We start from the raw sequence: 14,994 nt of genomic DNA on the forward strand, positions 1-14,994 counted from the left end.
AATTCTTCAGTTCCTAGCTTAGGTTTATTTTTTGTTATTTCTGCTACTTTTGTTTTTTCTTTTGTTTTGCATTAATTTAGTCAATTTAAGGCTTGTCTAATTCCTAGTGATTTAAAAACAAAATTTATATTCTAGTGCCTGTAAATACAGCAGCTACTTGTTAATAACCCAGATTTGTACCAATTTCTTTTAAACTATATGTTGTGCCAAAATAAACAAGGCAGACACAGAGAAGTCAGATCTGATTTGACCTCTTCACTTTATGGACTTTGCTTTTGCAGGCCATCAAAAATGATGTGGAAGTAGGGCCTCTAATCTAACAAATCTTGGCTGCCTGTAGGTTTGTATATCCGTTTTTCTCTTTTCTTTGTCTATTTTTATGTTCTTTGAGGTTTATTTTTGAGACCTTTATCCTGTGGGCTCCATGGCTTCAGAGGAGACATCAAATCATTCAGATTTTGAAAGACTTGTTTCCATAAGAAATGAGGTGAAAAAGTGGGGGGAAAAGTTATTAGGTATGGATCACTTTAAAAGGAGGCAAAAGAATAAAAAGCAGTAAAGCAAGAAAGGGAAGGTAGAAACCCCCAAAAGGATCTGTTTTAGAAGCAGAACAAGGTATAAAAATATGTATTTTCTCAGAGGATCACATCTTTTCAGGCTCAGTGTGCTGGTGTATGGTCCTTGCTATGGAGACTTTTAACAAGGACAGTTTTCCTTTGGCAGATCTATTCACACTACAATTGAAGAGCTGCTGAATGATAACCCAGCAGTTCTAGTTCTCTTCAGCATATTAGCAGGCTAATTGTTTTTATTATTAATAACTGAATACAGGGTCATGGATTGGACTCTTGTATGTAAAGCAGGTTCATACAGTTGATTTAATTTCACAATATAATCTTACAGATACATTGGAAAAATAAAACGAGAAAAGATTTTATTGCAACAAGGAAGAAATTACATGGAAATATTCACTTCCCCAACTCTTGCAAAAAAGATAGCTGACAATAGTAGCTGTTAAAGACTTCATCAATTTACTGGGAAAAACCCCCCATCTGATTTCCTTTATCTTAAAATACGGTTTGTAAGGTGACTTGGATGATGAGGTGAGGGACATGATACTGAGATCATTGTAGAATTTGTTAACCATCTCTCCTTTCAAATCAAGTAACCATAAAAAGAAAAACTGAATTTACTCTTAAATTTGAGAAATATATTTTGGCATTTTTAAAAATTAAGCTGCAGCCGGAAGAAGAAACCTTGTGCTAGAAACAGAGCTTCAGAGGATAGTACCCATCAGTGGTGTTTGCCTCAGCTGGGGCTATAAAGGCATCCTTGTGTATGTAGCTTTTTTGTAATTTTTATCTCTGTTATTTATTCTTCTGCATTGCAGATTTTTTTTTAAGGGGTTGGTAAGAGCTACATAAAATCACGGACAAATTGAGTACTGCATGATTCATCCCTATATCCTGTGTCTATGTGAAGAGGCAGCAGTAATTGCTGATAAGAAGTCTAGGGTTTTGCCTAAAATACCATTTGATGTGTGTGTCTACAGAATTTTATGGTATTTTATTACTGCTTTTTCCAACCAAGGTGACCATTCAACAGTCTCCAATGGGACAGGATGTTGCTGAGCCTTCCTGGGAGGAGGTGAGGGGTTACTTACCTGCACTCAGGTATTAAAATTATCATTATTAAAAGAATGTTGGTCATGCAGGCTTTAATTTTGGTGTAGGGTGCCTCTAGAACAGAGCTGTGGAGACTCTTCTAGGGAGTAGTGTAGCCTTTCTTCCTCTCAGAGGTAGGTATATGGCAAGTAGGAATATGATGATGTCAGTATAAGAAATCTTCAGCTCCCTTTTTGCAGGTGCCTTCAGTGAGAAGAAATCCAATAAAATCAAACCTTGAAAGGACAGGGTATTTCTCTAAAATTAGTTTTGCATGCTAATAAAGGTCAGAAAATGGCACTTATGGCTAAAGTGACATATTTGTTTTTTAACAGTCCTTCACATTCATATGGCTTAACTGAAAATGGTGGCAGATATTCCCAAAATCCCAGTACTCATTTACAAAATAATTATTTGAATACAAAGTGGTAAGTCAAATATTTCAAACATGAAATCTGAAAATACAGCATAAAGATGGCACGGAAGTCTGTCAACAGTCCTCTGAAAGCTTTATGTCTGCAGATGTTGAAAATATTTTTTAATGTAGTGCTCCCAAATTTCAGGATTTCATGTCTCAAGATTTCCGAGGAAAGATTTCATCCCATATAAAAACCACAAGTATTGTACCTGAAATGAGAGGTTACAGAAAGGACTTTTATTTAAATGCATTTGAGAAGGACACAGTACTGGTATGGAAAACAAACACTGTGTTCAAGTATTTGAGTCTCTACCACAATACAGCAGTACCTTTTGCAAAGGAAGCTTCAACAGCCATGCAAGTGCTCCCTGTGAGATAATAATCTTGTTTTTCCTAGTGCAGTTCATGCTTTGATCTGTGTGAGCCAAGCCAAAGGCAGAGAGTCTGTCTGGGTGAATCCAACACGGGCACCTTCCTGTTCCTGGTCAGGGCTGCTTTCTTTGTGGCTGGATGGACAAATGACTGAACCAGCAGCTTAACCTCCATCCCTCACTTGAGATTGTTGGCTATGCCTGTTTTGATAACCACATCATTTTTAGGTGCTGCCAAGCGGCTATAGGATAGTGGGTGTTTTTTTGAAGATCATTCTGATTTAGGGTTTATTCTGTTTATTCGATTTTAGTTAGAGATAGTATACAATTCTCATAAAGAAACTTCTATCTCAAGTTGGAAAGGACCCATAAGGATCACTGAGTTCAAAGGGCATCCAGATACAGTTTATCTCCTGCAGTAAAAAAAATCAATTATTCTTTCAGAGACAAAGAGGATCCTGCTTGAGGGTGTTGCCCACACATAAGCTTGAATTTATGAAACTTCTCAGATCACAAAAAAAAGCTTATTTAAAGGGATTCTGTTTAGTCCAGTCTGCCACTCAGTGCAGGACTTAGCCTATGCTGGATGGGTCAGTGAGACTTTCTCTGGCTGAGTTTAAAAAACCTCTGTGCTGGAGACTGTAGCATTTCTTCAGGAAATTAATTTCAGTGTTGCTGCACCCTTCCTCCTGAATGTTTTCCTGGAGTCTAAGCTGAACTTCCCATGCCCCAGTTTGTGGCCTTGCTGTTACTCATTGCCAAAAAGAATGGTTAATCTCTGTTGCCCTTGTAACTACTCTTGACTATGCTTAAAACATGCTTTCATCTTATTTTTGCAGCCTAAACCAATCTGGTTCCCTCAGCCTTCCCCCTTAGATCAGGTACTCTAGGCCCTTCATTGTCTCTGTGGTCCTCCAGTGCCTGGATCCTGTTTTTTGACACATTGCCGTTGAACTTGGGGACTCCAAACCACCCATGTTCCAGATGTCACCTCACGGGCATTGAGTAGAAGGAGGCAATAATCACACCAGCATACTCTGCATGGTATTGGCCACCAGCCAGGTGTCAGCCCATTGATTGTGACAGTTTGAGGTCAGTGGTTTAGCCAATCTTTATTTCATCTAACAGACTTTTTGTGTGAGCCCACTTTGAACCAAGAACGCTGTGGTAGGTGGTTCAAAAACCTTACTGAAGTGAAGGTACACTGCATCCCTGCTCCTTTGTCATTCCCACTGCATTCATCACAGCTGGTCAATCATGGATTGCCCTCACTAAGTCTGTGCTGACTGTTCCTGTGTTTATCTTTGTGCTGTCTGCATGGTTGGAAATGGATTCCAACACTAGATACTCCACCATCTTCCCAATGGCTGAAGTGATACCAACTAGCTTGTAGTTCCCTGGCTTCCCTCTCCTCCTTCTTAAAAGCAGACATAGTATTGGCACATTTCCCATTGGCAGGAACCTCCTCCAACTGCTGTAACTTCTCTTAAATTAAGGACAATTCCAACACTGGCCAACTGTACCTTCATTTCTAGGTGAATCCCACTAGAGTCAATGCATTCACAATCATGTATGTTGTTCCCATTTATTGTTCCCTCTTTATTGCTTCCTTTCCAAAACTTTACTGATTTACAGAGGTTTGGGAGCAAATTTTGCTTGGGAATACTAAGTGGTACCTCAGCCTTTTCCATGCCATCCCTCACTAGGTTGTCTCCCCCATCCACCGATGGACTTGCATTTTGTCTGGACTATTTTTGTGATTAGTATATTTGTAACTCTGCATGTCCTTTCTCTTAGTTCCAGTTGAGCACTTCCTGGCTTTGTTTCCAAGTGCCTGTGCAAAGCTCTTATACTCCTCCTTTGCTGCCTTTCCCAGTTTCAACTTCTTACATGTTCTCTTTTGTTGAAGGAAAGCTCTTTGTCTAGACAGCAGGGAAAAACTTTTTGTACAAATTCCCAGTCTAACACTATGTGACAGAATCCTTCTGCACTTCTAAATCTATTACTGAGCTCTCATGAGCTTTTTCTAAAAATCACCTTACCCCATTTATAGCAGTTTCCAAGGGAATTACTACTGACTTAGAAATTCCATAAATAAGCAGAATTTAGTTTTGAAGTCCAAAGTCTGGACAGCTCTGCTATTTACCTTGCCAGTTTTCCTCTGTACCCTAAACTCTTGTGAGGACTATAACCCAAGTGGCCACATTCAGGACCCATAAGAATGGGTCCTACCACTCTGTAGGCAGGTCAAGTTCAGCATTCCCACTCACTGGCCCTTCAGGATTTGAATTACACATAATTACTGACAGTTTCTAGGAACTTCATGGATTACATCCACTCATTGCATAAGAGTTTTTGCTCTGTCAGATGATGTCTGTGGAGCTGAAAACCCCTATGAGGACCAGGGTCTGGGAATAGGAGTAGTTTGTTTTTCAGTTGTTTGTTGAAAACCACCTTTGCTTTCAAGTCCCTGAGATATTGAACACTTCACTAGATGCAGACTTGGAATTGTTGTTTCTTTGCTTAAGTGTTCTGAACTTGCTGGCAGCCTCAAAATAGCCTCTCCTCGGAGAAGAAAGGTCAAAGTCTCACTTGTTGCCTTGTCCCTTGCTTACCCTCCTCCATTTACATCTACTGCTAGGTGACTGTTGTGGCACTTATTTTCTAAAGAATAGTATTAGTCTTTCCAGTAAAACTGATCTAAAGAAGGGGGCCTTCCTTCTGGTTTTATAGTGTTAGAAATGTAGCAGGAGGCTAGGCCAGGCTGGATGGCTTTGAGCATCTTGGTCCAGTGGAAGGTGTCCCTGCCCCTAGCAGGAGAGTTGGAACTGGATGGTCTTTAACATCCCTCACTCTACAATACAATTCTGTGATATGCTAAGCTGGCACCTGTCCAGGAAAGAGCATTTCATTTTATCAACCTCATGATTATCTTGTCACCAACTCTTCCATTCATAGCTGCCATCTCCCTGGTACTGAAAGAGCAGCATTAGCTCAGTCCCCGTCATTACTGATGGTATAATCATGCCTGGACAACTAACATGAATTCCTTTGGCAATAAAACAGAAACCAACTTTGTTCCACTGGTACTTACTGAGTCTGTCTTCACAGTGCAGAACTTAGGCCTGCCTGTGCTAAGTTATAAACACTTGCTGGCATCTATGTTTATTGCAGGAATCCAGAGTTTAATGCTGCTGAAGAATCACCTTCACCAGAACATCAGTGAAGCCATTTTGAAAAATGAGTAATTAACTACAGTTTCAAGATTAAATTCCTGAAAGACCATGAACCACCAGTAGAGTTGTTCATCCTAAAACGAAACCTCCATTTCATCCTTGTCTTATGAAAGTGATAATCAGTCTTCCTTTTCTTCCAAGTGTCTTTTCTAAGAACATTTTTTATCATGTGCTTCAGCCAGATCAGGATTCAGTTGTATTCTGAATGCTGTCCATATCCTTGCCCTTACGGATTTTTGCCACAGCCATAAATGAGAATATATTGCTCTTTCCACTGGCAATTTTAAGTTAGTCCAAGGTACTACTGTGAGGTAGTTATTACAGCAAAACATAAAAAAACCCTTCTGAAAGTATTTCCCAAAGCAAGAACAAAGTAATTTAACCATCTGAGAGGCTGATGGTAAGACATCAGATTAGCATAACACTGTGACTCTGCCAGTTTCTAGAAGTCTGAAACAGCATTTCTGCTGACAAATGGATTCTGAAAGTAATTTTTACAATTGAATTTAAAATGTTCTTTCCCTCATCATCTACTTTCATGATTCTGTTTAGAGGTTCTTTCTACAAGAATTTATCATCATAACAGGTCATTTTCCTAGATGCCTCATTATTTTGTCCAATTATGAAAGCAAAAATTCTATTATTTTCTTATTTTCAAAAAGTGTCAGAAAAAATTCACTTCATGTTAAAATTTGTAGATCTGCACTCCTGTATTCATCAATTCAGTTTTCAAATACAGCAATCTTCTCTATACTTGTACCTCAGACAGTATATTTGTTTTGAACTCTTGATTTATAAGGTCTCTTAAATGTATCCATGAAACATCCTTATTCTGTAATGAAATATTTTTATCACCAATAGATTATTCAGTCCTTCAGGTGATCCACAGACCTGAGATCTGTCACTAAATGTTGGCTACAGTTGTGACACTGTGCAAGAAGTGATGTGTCCTGAGTACTCACTTTTTAAAACTGCTCAGTCTGGAGGAGTTCCTTTCCCTCATAAATCAAGAGACAGCATTCAATGTATTTTGTGTGTATATTCTAGATGTTAACTCATGACAAACCACTATTTATGAATTTTCCTAGGAAGGTAACATTGCTCCCTAACCACATTTTAAGTTCCTCAAGTCATGGGTCCATTTCAGTTAACAACTGTTGATTTTCTTACGTCAAAAATCACCTGGAGGTTTGCCGCAAAGCTGTTCTGCAGGACACATCTTGGCATGTAGGCAGGACATGGGGTTTCAGAATGCCTCCTGTTTCTTTAAATCACTTGCCAAAAGATTAAATCTCATATACTTACAACCTGGGAAATCTTTAAATGGTTATGAGGTTGAAATCAGTTAATGAAAGCTAAAGCTGAGAAGTATTATGTGGTCTGTCAGGACCTGAGCAATGCTGATCAGCTTTGCCTATGACATTTCATTAATTCCTCACTGAACAGCTATCAAGCTTACTGTATTGTTCAGTCATCCTGTTTAGAGATCTAATTCAACAAGATTGTATTTAAGTGAATTTTAGTTAAGTTTAAACTTCCGTCTTCGTTTTTGGCTGACTGAGAGTCAAGGCAAGTAGAACACACACAGACATGAACTCAAGAAAAGGAAGTTTTTGGTCATAACAGGATCCCTTTCCAGTGTTTCCTGTGTATATTTTACATCCTGCTCTGCCTTCATCACTCTTGTACCTTCTAATAGGATTAACAGTCATGAAAGAATTTGGGATTAGCAGACTGCTTCTTTATATACCCTAAGCAGAAAGCTCAAGATTTGTAGGGACCAACTGTAAACAAACAACAGCATGAAGTATCACATGGACCATTTTCATCTGCACACAGCTAGAAGTCAAAATCAATAGCTTCCAAATTAAAACCAGAATTTAAGTTAGGAAAAACCTAGTTGCTAACACTTCTTATTCTTAAACTAAGAGCAGACCGTGTCCAACAGTGACCAGGGGAAAAATACAGAATGAGAACTGCAAAGCTTAGACACTGTGGGGATAAAATATTTGATATCAAAAAAGTGGTAATTGAGAAAGCATATTTAAAGCACTTGTCCCAATACCTGTGGGTCGTTTTTTTTCTAAAATTTATCATCCCCAGGTTTTTGTAAACTGTCACAAAACAAGACAGACACTGTGTGGTAACCAGTATGTTTCTCTTCTTGAAGTTATTCAGGCTGATACTTACTTTCAGCTAAGGACCATATGATCTTTAAAGGACCTTCCCAATCCAAATAATTCTATAATTCACTAAACAGTGCTGCAGGTACTCTACACAGAGCATTAAAAAATGGTAAAAATACACAGCCTGCATTTGCAAAATGAAACCATGATTCTGAATGATTTCAACACATACATTATAATTTACTATTTTCTGGATTTATTTAATGCAAAAGTCAAACACTCTCAAATAAAGAGCACTTATTTCTTGATTTATGAACCATGTACTAAATAACACTTTCTCAAACACGTAAAGTATTAAGAACTTACCTAAGCATGGTGCTAGCCAATATACTAGTGAGTAACTCAAAAATTTGTCATAGAAACAATCTGCATGTAATGAAAATGCCAGTGCTGGGTTAAATATTGCTCCTGTGAGATTTCCACCTGCAATAAGATGTAAACAGTATGACATCAAACCATATTTTTAAATACTTACTTTAAATTCAAATGCACAATACTACAAGAAATCTATACCCTGCAATACAATGAATTAGCAGAAACAGTTTGAACAGGTAAAACTCTTTTGAAGTTATTCACCTGATGACTCAGTAAACAGTTTAACTGTTTTCTCAAAGGCTTTAGAACATATGAAGGGTAAGCTATAACTTCCTTTATCTCTTTCTAGCAAATATTCTTTAAAGAGATAGGTCTGGCTAATGCTGAATGTTTCTATTGATAAAACTAGAAGCCATTTCTGTATCATGATTTTAGAGGAGACAGAAATTACATAAGCCTCGTGTCACATGAAACACACATGCAAGATAAAAGAAAAAACTTTCAAGTAGTGTTCTTGCTAAGCTGACCTCTATACTTTCTTATAAGAATACTAATATTATTATATCAATATACAGAACGTTAGGCTTTTCACATGGTATACAAACTGTGGAAAAACTCAATATGTTGTTCAAAGAAAACAGAAGCAAGTGCCACTCCACTGTCTTGTAGAAGGAAGCCAAGCATCTTTCCTTGCCTCTGATTTCAGATGTAAATGAAGTTGCCTAAACATTTTCTAAATAACAAGATCCAAACATGTTACACGGGGGAGTAAACTGTAATTACACTGCAGATGAACCTGGAGCTAAGTGTGTTAAATTCTGACATGTGTTGTTCCTCTCAATGCAATGCTGCAGAAAAAGCATTACTCATTGCTAAATTCTATAATGCTAATGCTAAACCTGTAAATAAATAATGCTAAACCTGTACTCCTGTACTGTTAGCTACTAACCATCCCCTACCTGTTTTATCTATTAACCTATTACCATAAACTATTCTATAATTGCATCTGTATAATTCCTCACAGTTTACTCTTGACTCCTCCCCAAATAAGCTTGTATGAGCTTTGAACTTACCCTTTGTACAAATACCCTGCTGCTGTAATCCTCATTTGCTATGACTGTGCAATCATTTATCCAAAGTTTCAGTACGGTCTTTGTCACTCTTCTTCAGTATTTCTCTTTCCATATTCTCCTTATTATTTCTTTCACTATTATTACAGTTAAGGAAAATTTTAATCTTTGTTTGCCTACTCAGTTTACTGTGGTTTTGCACTTGTTCTCAGGAACAAGTCAGATTTACTGTGCAGTCTGTTTTTCTGCACACTGACATATTAGCAATGTCCACGGTTGCCAGGAAGCCCAGCTACAATAATTTACTTTGCTTTAATCTGTTTATGACTCCACTGCTTCTGCTGTTATATCCATAAATGTACAATTGAAAGCACAACTTCACTCTCAGGATGCAGTTGATAAATATTTAGCATTAGACAGAGTTTTAACTGCTGTATTTCTTCAATATTCATTACTAATAACTACTGGAATATCAACCATAGGCCAGGGGCACCACTATAACCTTTCTTAAAATGATTCATTTAGCACCTCAGTCTGTGTAACAGAAAAGACAAATTGTTTTATGGCAGAAGAAGTGTAATCTCTTTGATGGGGTGTGCATAAAAACTTTAAAAGGGGAAGTAATGCCCCACAGTGCATGAGAAAGTATTTTTATGTTTTTGCCTTTATTAAAGGCCAAAATTGGGAAGAAACTCAGAATTAAAAATATGTATGTTGTTTGTACCTTGATATGTTAGGTTCAGAAAAATCTAACCAATTTCATATGATTCTGACCTAACTGTAATGCTGCCTGTAAATGAAAAAGCCCTCAAAAGGTGTATTTTTAACACCTAAATAAGTACTTTCCCAAAGGAATTATACAAAAATATTCTTTACCATTTGTATATGGTCTGCATTCTTAGCTAATGAATCATTATTAAGGGTAATATGTAAAGACATGTTCTTTTATTGGTCTTTATTTAGTAGAAAACAGAGTGAAGCAGTATTGGAGCTTCTGTGTACAGTATGTACTACTATAAAAGTTTGGTTTGTGGAGGATTAAATGTAAAAAAAAATATATAAATTTTTAAATATGAAAAAGTATAAGAAAAATTAAAGTAACAGCTTGTGATTTTGAAAATTCTGTATAACCTGATGTTATTTGTTGGAGTAAGGTGCATGGCAGATCTATAAACAGTAAACTAAGAGGTGCAGAAGATTTCCTGAGAATGATCCAGACCAGCTAAATGATGCATCTGTCTGTCTTCTCAGCCTGCAGATGAGAACCCACTGTGCTGGAGGCCACTATTTGTGACACCTGATATGTAAGTGACTCTCCCTACTGCGTGTAAGCAGCAGAGGTGGGACAGACACGGCTGGGGCTATGCCATGGCACCCACAGGATATATGGGATACGTGCAGCAGGCATTGTCCATGGCCACTTACCAGGCTCCTCATTACCGCCCCAGCCACGACAGCATCTCAATACCTGTATATTTTTATAGTAGACAAGCAGCTTGTAGTTTTAAAGAACTGCAAAGAAAAATGTCCAGGTAGCACAGGGTGTTGTGCACGCGATGCAAAAGAGGCCTGAGGTTTCCTAGAATACGTGCAGATCCATTGCACCAGAGAGTCCCAACAAGCCCGAGTTTATGGCACAGAAGGGCACTTGGTACACTCAGCCTTCACGTGGCACACTTGGCCTTCTCCTGCTAGGAAAGATAGGAACCTGGCCAATGACACTGGGAGTGAATTCTTTGTATGAATGAGCTAGAACAAAGGCAGTGTGACACGTATTATTTTATGTGACTGTTCACTAAGCAGAAGAATGCTAGGGATCAGGAATCCAGATTTCTATGCTTGTAGAAGAGGGAGGAGGATATTTGGCTACACTTCCACCAAGCAACTCAGAAATATATTTAATGTCCTCAAATGCACTGACACCCTGCTTCTGCTTTTAGAAAGTAGTTCAAATTGCTAAGTTAATTTTCAAAATTCCCCAACGACTTTCATCTTTTAGGTATTAGCTAATCTCAGCTAAAGATAATGAGTAAAGATTTTTACATTACTACATCTAAAAATGTGACTGTACACTGTTCTGGATGCTATTATGTTAAATAGCATTAATACAGCTAAGCCTTTAGGACAAGGCATCAACAGCATGCTGGATGTTTGCAGGTAAGAGAAGTGATCTCCCCCTCTCAAAGAGATTTGGTGATTCCCTAGATGACTTTTTCTGTGGTGGGGGCAGCAGCAACAGCAAGAGTTCTGTAATCATCTCTTTCACTTCCCCAAGCTACACAATCTCCTTGCCAGTAGGAAAAGGACTCCCAGCAGGGCAGTGCTCAAGTGACCTAACAACTCTTGTCACTACAGCAGGGACAAGAGGGAACATCAACAGTCAGAAGAAAGAAGTTCAGACTGACTCCCCTCACTTCTCCCTTCCCATTGGTCCAGAGGGGATGCACAGGTGACAGCATCTCAGCTCTGGGAAGCATGAGGTGACAATCAGGTGGGAAAGGCTACCTGTATGGACCCACATGGCATCACAGACAAGGGAGGCTCTAATAAAACAGGCACCTATTTTTCCCTCTTTTTTTGAATTTGGTCTCATAAGGTATTACTTCTGTATGCATTCCACAAATAACCATTCCCACTTCTCATTTAATGAAGTAGTTAAATAAACTGCACTGATATGAATTATGCATTATTTAAATGCAGAGCTTCCATATTACCTACCAATCTGTACCCTGGTGTTGCACAATCAGCACTTTCTCCCGATGCAGCCAGCGGTGCTCTCCCAATGTCACTTAGTAATCAGAGCACATAGTACGAAATCTCTCACACAGTATAAATAGTTGGATTATGAAACAATCCTTCACTGAGATATTTTAACACTTAACCATATGTACTTGCAGACCTGACATCACTCTAACTGCATAACTCATTTCATTCTTAACCCCATACCTGCCTGGAATGCAACCAGGCAAACTTTATATAAACACCAAATGAACTTTGCATACGTAGGACGACACAAAAAGAAATCATCAAGGAAAGTGTAATTTAAGAAAAAGCATTTTGCATCTTAACACTTCTAGAAAACAGTAAGAACCCCTTCCGTTACAACTTTATTGCAGGAACAGAAGAAGAGAAAGTAAAAAGACTAACCTGCATACACGAGCATGGTGATGAGAAGAGCAATTAAATGGACTCTGTATTTGGGATTAACGCTTTCGGCTTGCAGGACGGCCAGCTGGAAAACGACAGAAAAGAGCAGTTCTATGCAGAACGCCTGCATCTCTGTAGTCTGCATGGGGCTGCTGCAGCCCTGTGAGAGTGCTCCAAGATGTGGCTCTGCCATCTCCAGACTCCAGATAAAGTGCATGAACACTCTGGCGAGCACCGCAGCCACGAACTGAGCGGCGATCTTGAGTCCCCCCATCCTGAGCGAGGTCCCGCCGCCCCACATGGGCTGCAGGGTCCCGCAGGGATTGCATGTGCTGCCGGCGAGGCTCAGGCCGTGCAGGACGGTGAAGCCGTAGGTGAGGGTGAGGGCGGTGTGCGGCTTCGGCTCCACGTTGCCGAGCAGGCTGAGCTCGTTCGTGCAGGCGCAAATCTGGAAGGTGCTGAACATCTCCACAAGGAAAGCGAAGAGGAGCGGGCGGGAGCGCAGCCGGCGCCGGGCCAGCCTCCGGCACAGCCCCACGGTCACCACGACGCCGGACATCAGCAGTAGGGAGCTCCCGACCCCACCGACAGCCATGCCGGAGCTTCACAGGCCCGAGGGCTCGCCGAAGGTCCAGCCCCACCACCTGCGGGGAGAAAGAAAGCAGGAGAGGGAGGGAAAATGCCCCCGCTTTCCCTTGGAGGTAGGAACCAGCTTCTGCTGGCACCTGCCAGGAACCTGACTCACCCTCCGCTCGGCGGAGCAAAGGGCAGGGGTGAGGGCAGGGGGATCCCGCTTCCTGCCAGGGCACGGCTTAGGACAGGGAAGCTCTCTCCCGGCGGTGGAAAAGCAGGGGAGGGGAGCGGGGGCAAGGGGGCTTTGCTGCCCCCGCAGCCCCTCCGCCGCGGGACGGACCGGGCTCCCCTGTCCCCTCAGCCCGCCAGAGGACAGGGAGCGGAGGGAGGGCCTGGGCTCCCAGCCGCGGGGGAACGGGAGGGGAGCCGATTTTCCCGGCGGGATCGGCGCTGCGGTGTGTCCGTGGCTGCGGAGCGGCTCCAGCCCCAGCGCGGAGCCGGGCACGGGCTCGGCCGCGCCGCCCCCTCCGGCGGGCGCTGCGCAGCGCGCATGCGGGCGGGGCGCGCGGGGCGCTGAGGGAGCGGCCGGGCGGGCAGGGGGAGCTCGGAGGCGATGGCGATGGGGTTGGGGCCGGCACCGGCACCGGCACCGGCACCGGACACGGCCCCGGCTGTCCGCGGGGGTCACATCCCTCGCCCCACGGTTTGCAGCGAGCTCGTGAGAGAAACATTGGTTATTTATTTGGAGTTGCGCAAGCCTGCGTGCTTGGCGGTGTTCAGCAAAAGGAACAGGCCAACTATCAGAACTTTTTTTACTATTTATACATTGTAGCACACACAGGAATTACAGAATCACAGAAACAATAAGGTTAAAAAAACCCTCTAACATGACATGAGTCCAACCTGTGACCGAACACACTATGTCAATAAACCACGGCACTGAGTGCCACATCCAGTCTTTCCTTAGACACCTCCAGGAACGGTGACTCCACCACCTCCCTGGGCAACCCATTCCAATGTCTAACTGCCCCTTCTGTGAAGAAATTCTTCCTAATGTCCAGCCTAAACTTCCCTTGGCACAGCTAAAGCCTATGCCCTCTCATCCTCTCACCTGTCACAAGAAGAGACCGAGCCTACCTGGCTGCAGTGTTCTTTCAGGGAGCTGTGGAGAGATAAGGTCCCCCCTGAACCTCCTCTTCTCCAGGCTAAGCACCTCCAGCACCTTCAGCCACTCCTCATAAGATTTGTTCACCGACTACAAGTTGCATAGTTCTCTTATTAATTAGTACTCTATCTTCTATTGGTTAATGATTCTCTCACTTCTCATGCTAATTAATCTGCATGCTCAGTGTTTATCTTTTTGGAGTCGGTGTGTTCTTGGGTCAGGGGTGCCTGAGCTGGTGGTCGGGATCTCACCCTGCCAGAATTACTTTTTACCCAGTTGGAGCTGATTCAGCACAGTTGCTGAGTTGTCTTTATTAGTTTCTTCCTTATCTTCCTTATCTTGTGAGTTCTACTAAATGGCCTTGTGGCCCGTAAATTCTGTGTTGTGTCCACTATCAGCAGTACATCCTTCTTCTCAAGCTCCCCCTAGGTCTGAGGTCATGGAAACATGTTAAGCTCTAAACCTTTACAAGGCAATTCTACTGACAATTAATTTGTGTTTCTAACACCTGGACATCACTTAGAGCTTGTTGGCTGCTCTGTTTCATGGATAAAACCTCCTTTCTTGTTGATCAGGCTTGAAATATACAAAGATCAAACATTAAGGAACATCCTTTCTTAAGAAAATTTTTACATTCACCACATTTTGTAATGAGAGGGGTTTCTTTCCTGTGTTTTGGGGGACCTGGTGGTGCAAAATGCAGGTGCACAGATTGATTCAGCCTCTTCCTCCCACTCGCTTGCTGGAAGAAGGGTGTTTGACAGAGTGCCCGGAGGAAGCAGGTGCTGATTCCCAGGCTTCTCCAGTGGAAGCAATGCTAAAAATAGGCATCAGCCTCATTCTGCTGAA

At 41.4% G+C, this 14,994-nt stretch overlaps 1 protein-coding gene across 2 annotated transcripts; it reads right to left on the minus strand.

Annotated features, from left to right (window-relative positions):
• Nucleotides 1-1,391: 1,391 nt before the first annotated feature.
• Nucleotides 1,392-13,481, minus strand: AQP11 (aquaporin 11). 2 transcript variants are annotated; one of them, XM_054269910.1, is made up of 4 exons: nt 13,153-13,481; nt 12,408-13,051; nt 8,182-8,298; nt 1,392-2,291 (listed from the first exon to the last, which is right to left on the minus strand). In XM_054269910.1, the coding sequence occupies exons 2-4, from the start codon at nt 13,000-13,002 to the stop codon at nt 2,239-2,241; spliced, it is 765 nt and encodes a 254-aa protein (XP_054125885.1). In that variant the 5' UTR covers nt 13,003-13,051; nt 13,153-13,481; the 3' UTR covers nt 1,392-2,238. The 2 variants fall into 2 exon arrangements, with proteins under 2 accessions (XP_054125885.1, XP_054125886.1); XM_054269911.1 differs by having other exon boundaries at nt 12,408-13,481.
• Nucleotides 13,482-14,994: the final 1,513 nt, after the last annotated feature.

Source organism: Melozone crissalis, unplaced genomic scaffold (assembly GCF_028551555.1).
Source record: "Melozone crissalis strain CALT ecotype California unplaced genomic scaffold, PUWL_Pcris_2 ptg000008l_1, whole genome shotgun sequence".
NCBI classification, from domain to species: Eukaryota; Metazoa; Chordata; class Aves; order Passeriformes; family Passerellidae; genus Melozone; species Melozone crissalis.

Excerpts from the sequence above, each read along its gene's own strand:
- AQP11 (XM_054269910.1), bottom strand. The coding sequence starts at position 13,002 with ATGGCTGTCGGTGGGGTCGGGAGCTCCCTACTGCTGATGTCCGGCGTC. Across the intron at positions 8,299-12,407 it reads CACCATGCTCGTGTATGCAG|GTGGAAATCTCACAGGAGCA; the intron begins GTTAGTCTTTTT and ends ATCTTATTGCAG. Across the intron at positions 2,292-8,181 it reads TTGGCTAGCACCATGCTTAG|GTACAATACTTGTGGTTTTT; the intron begins GTAAGTTCTTAA and ends CTCTCATTTCAG.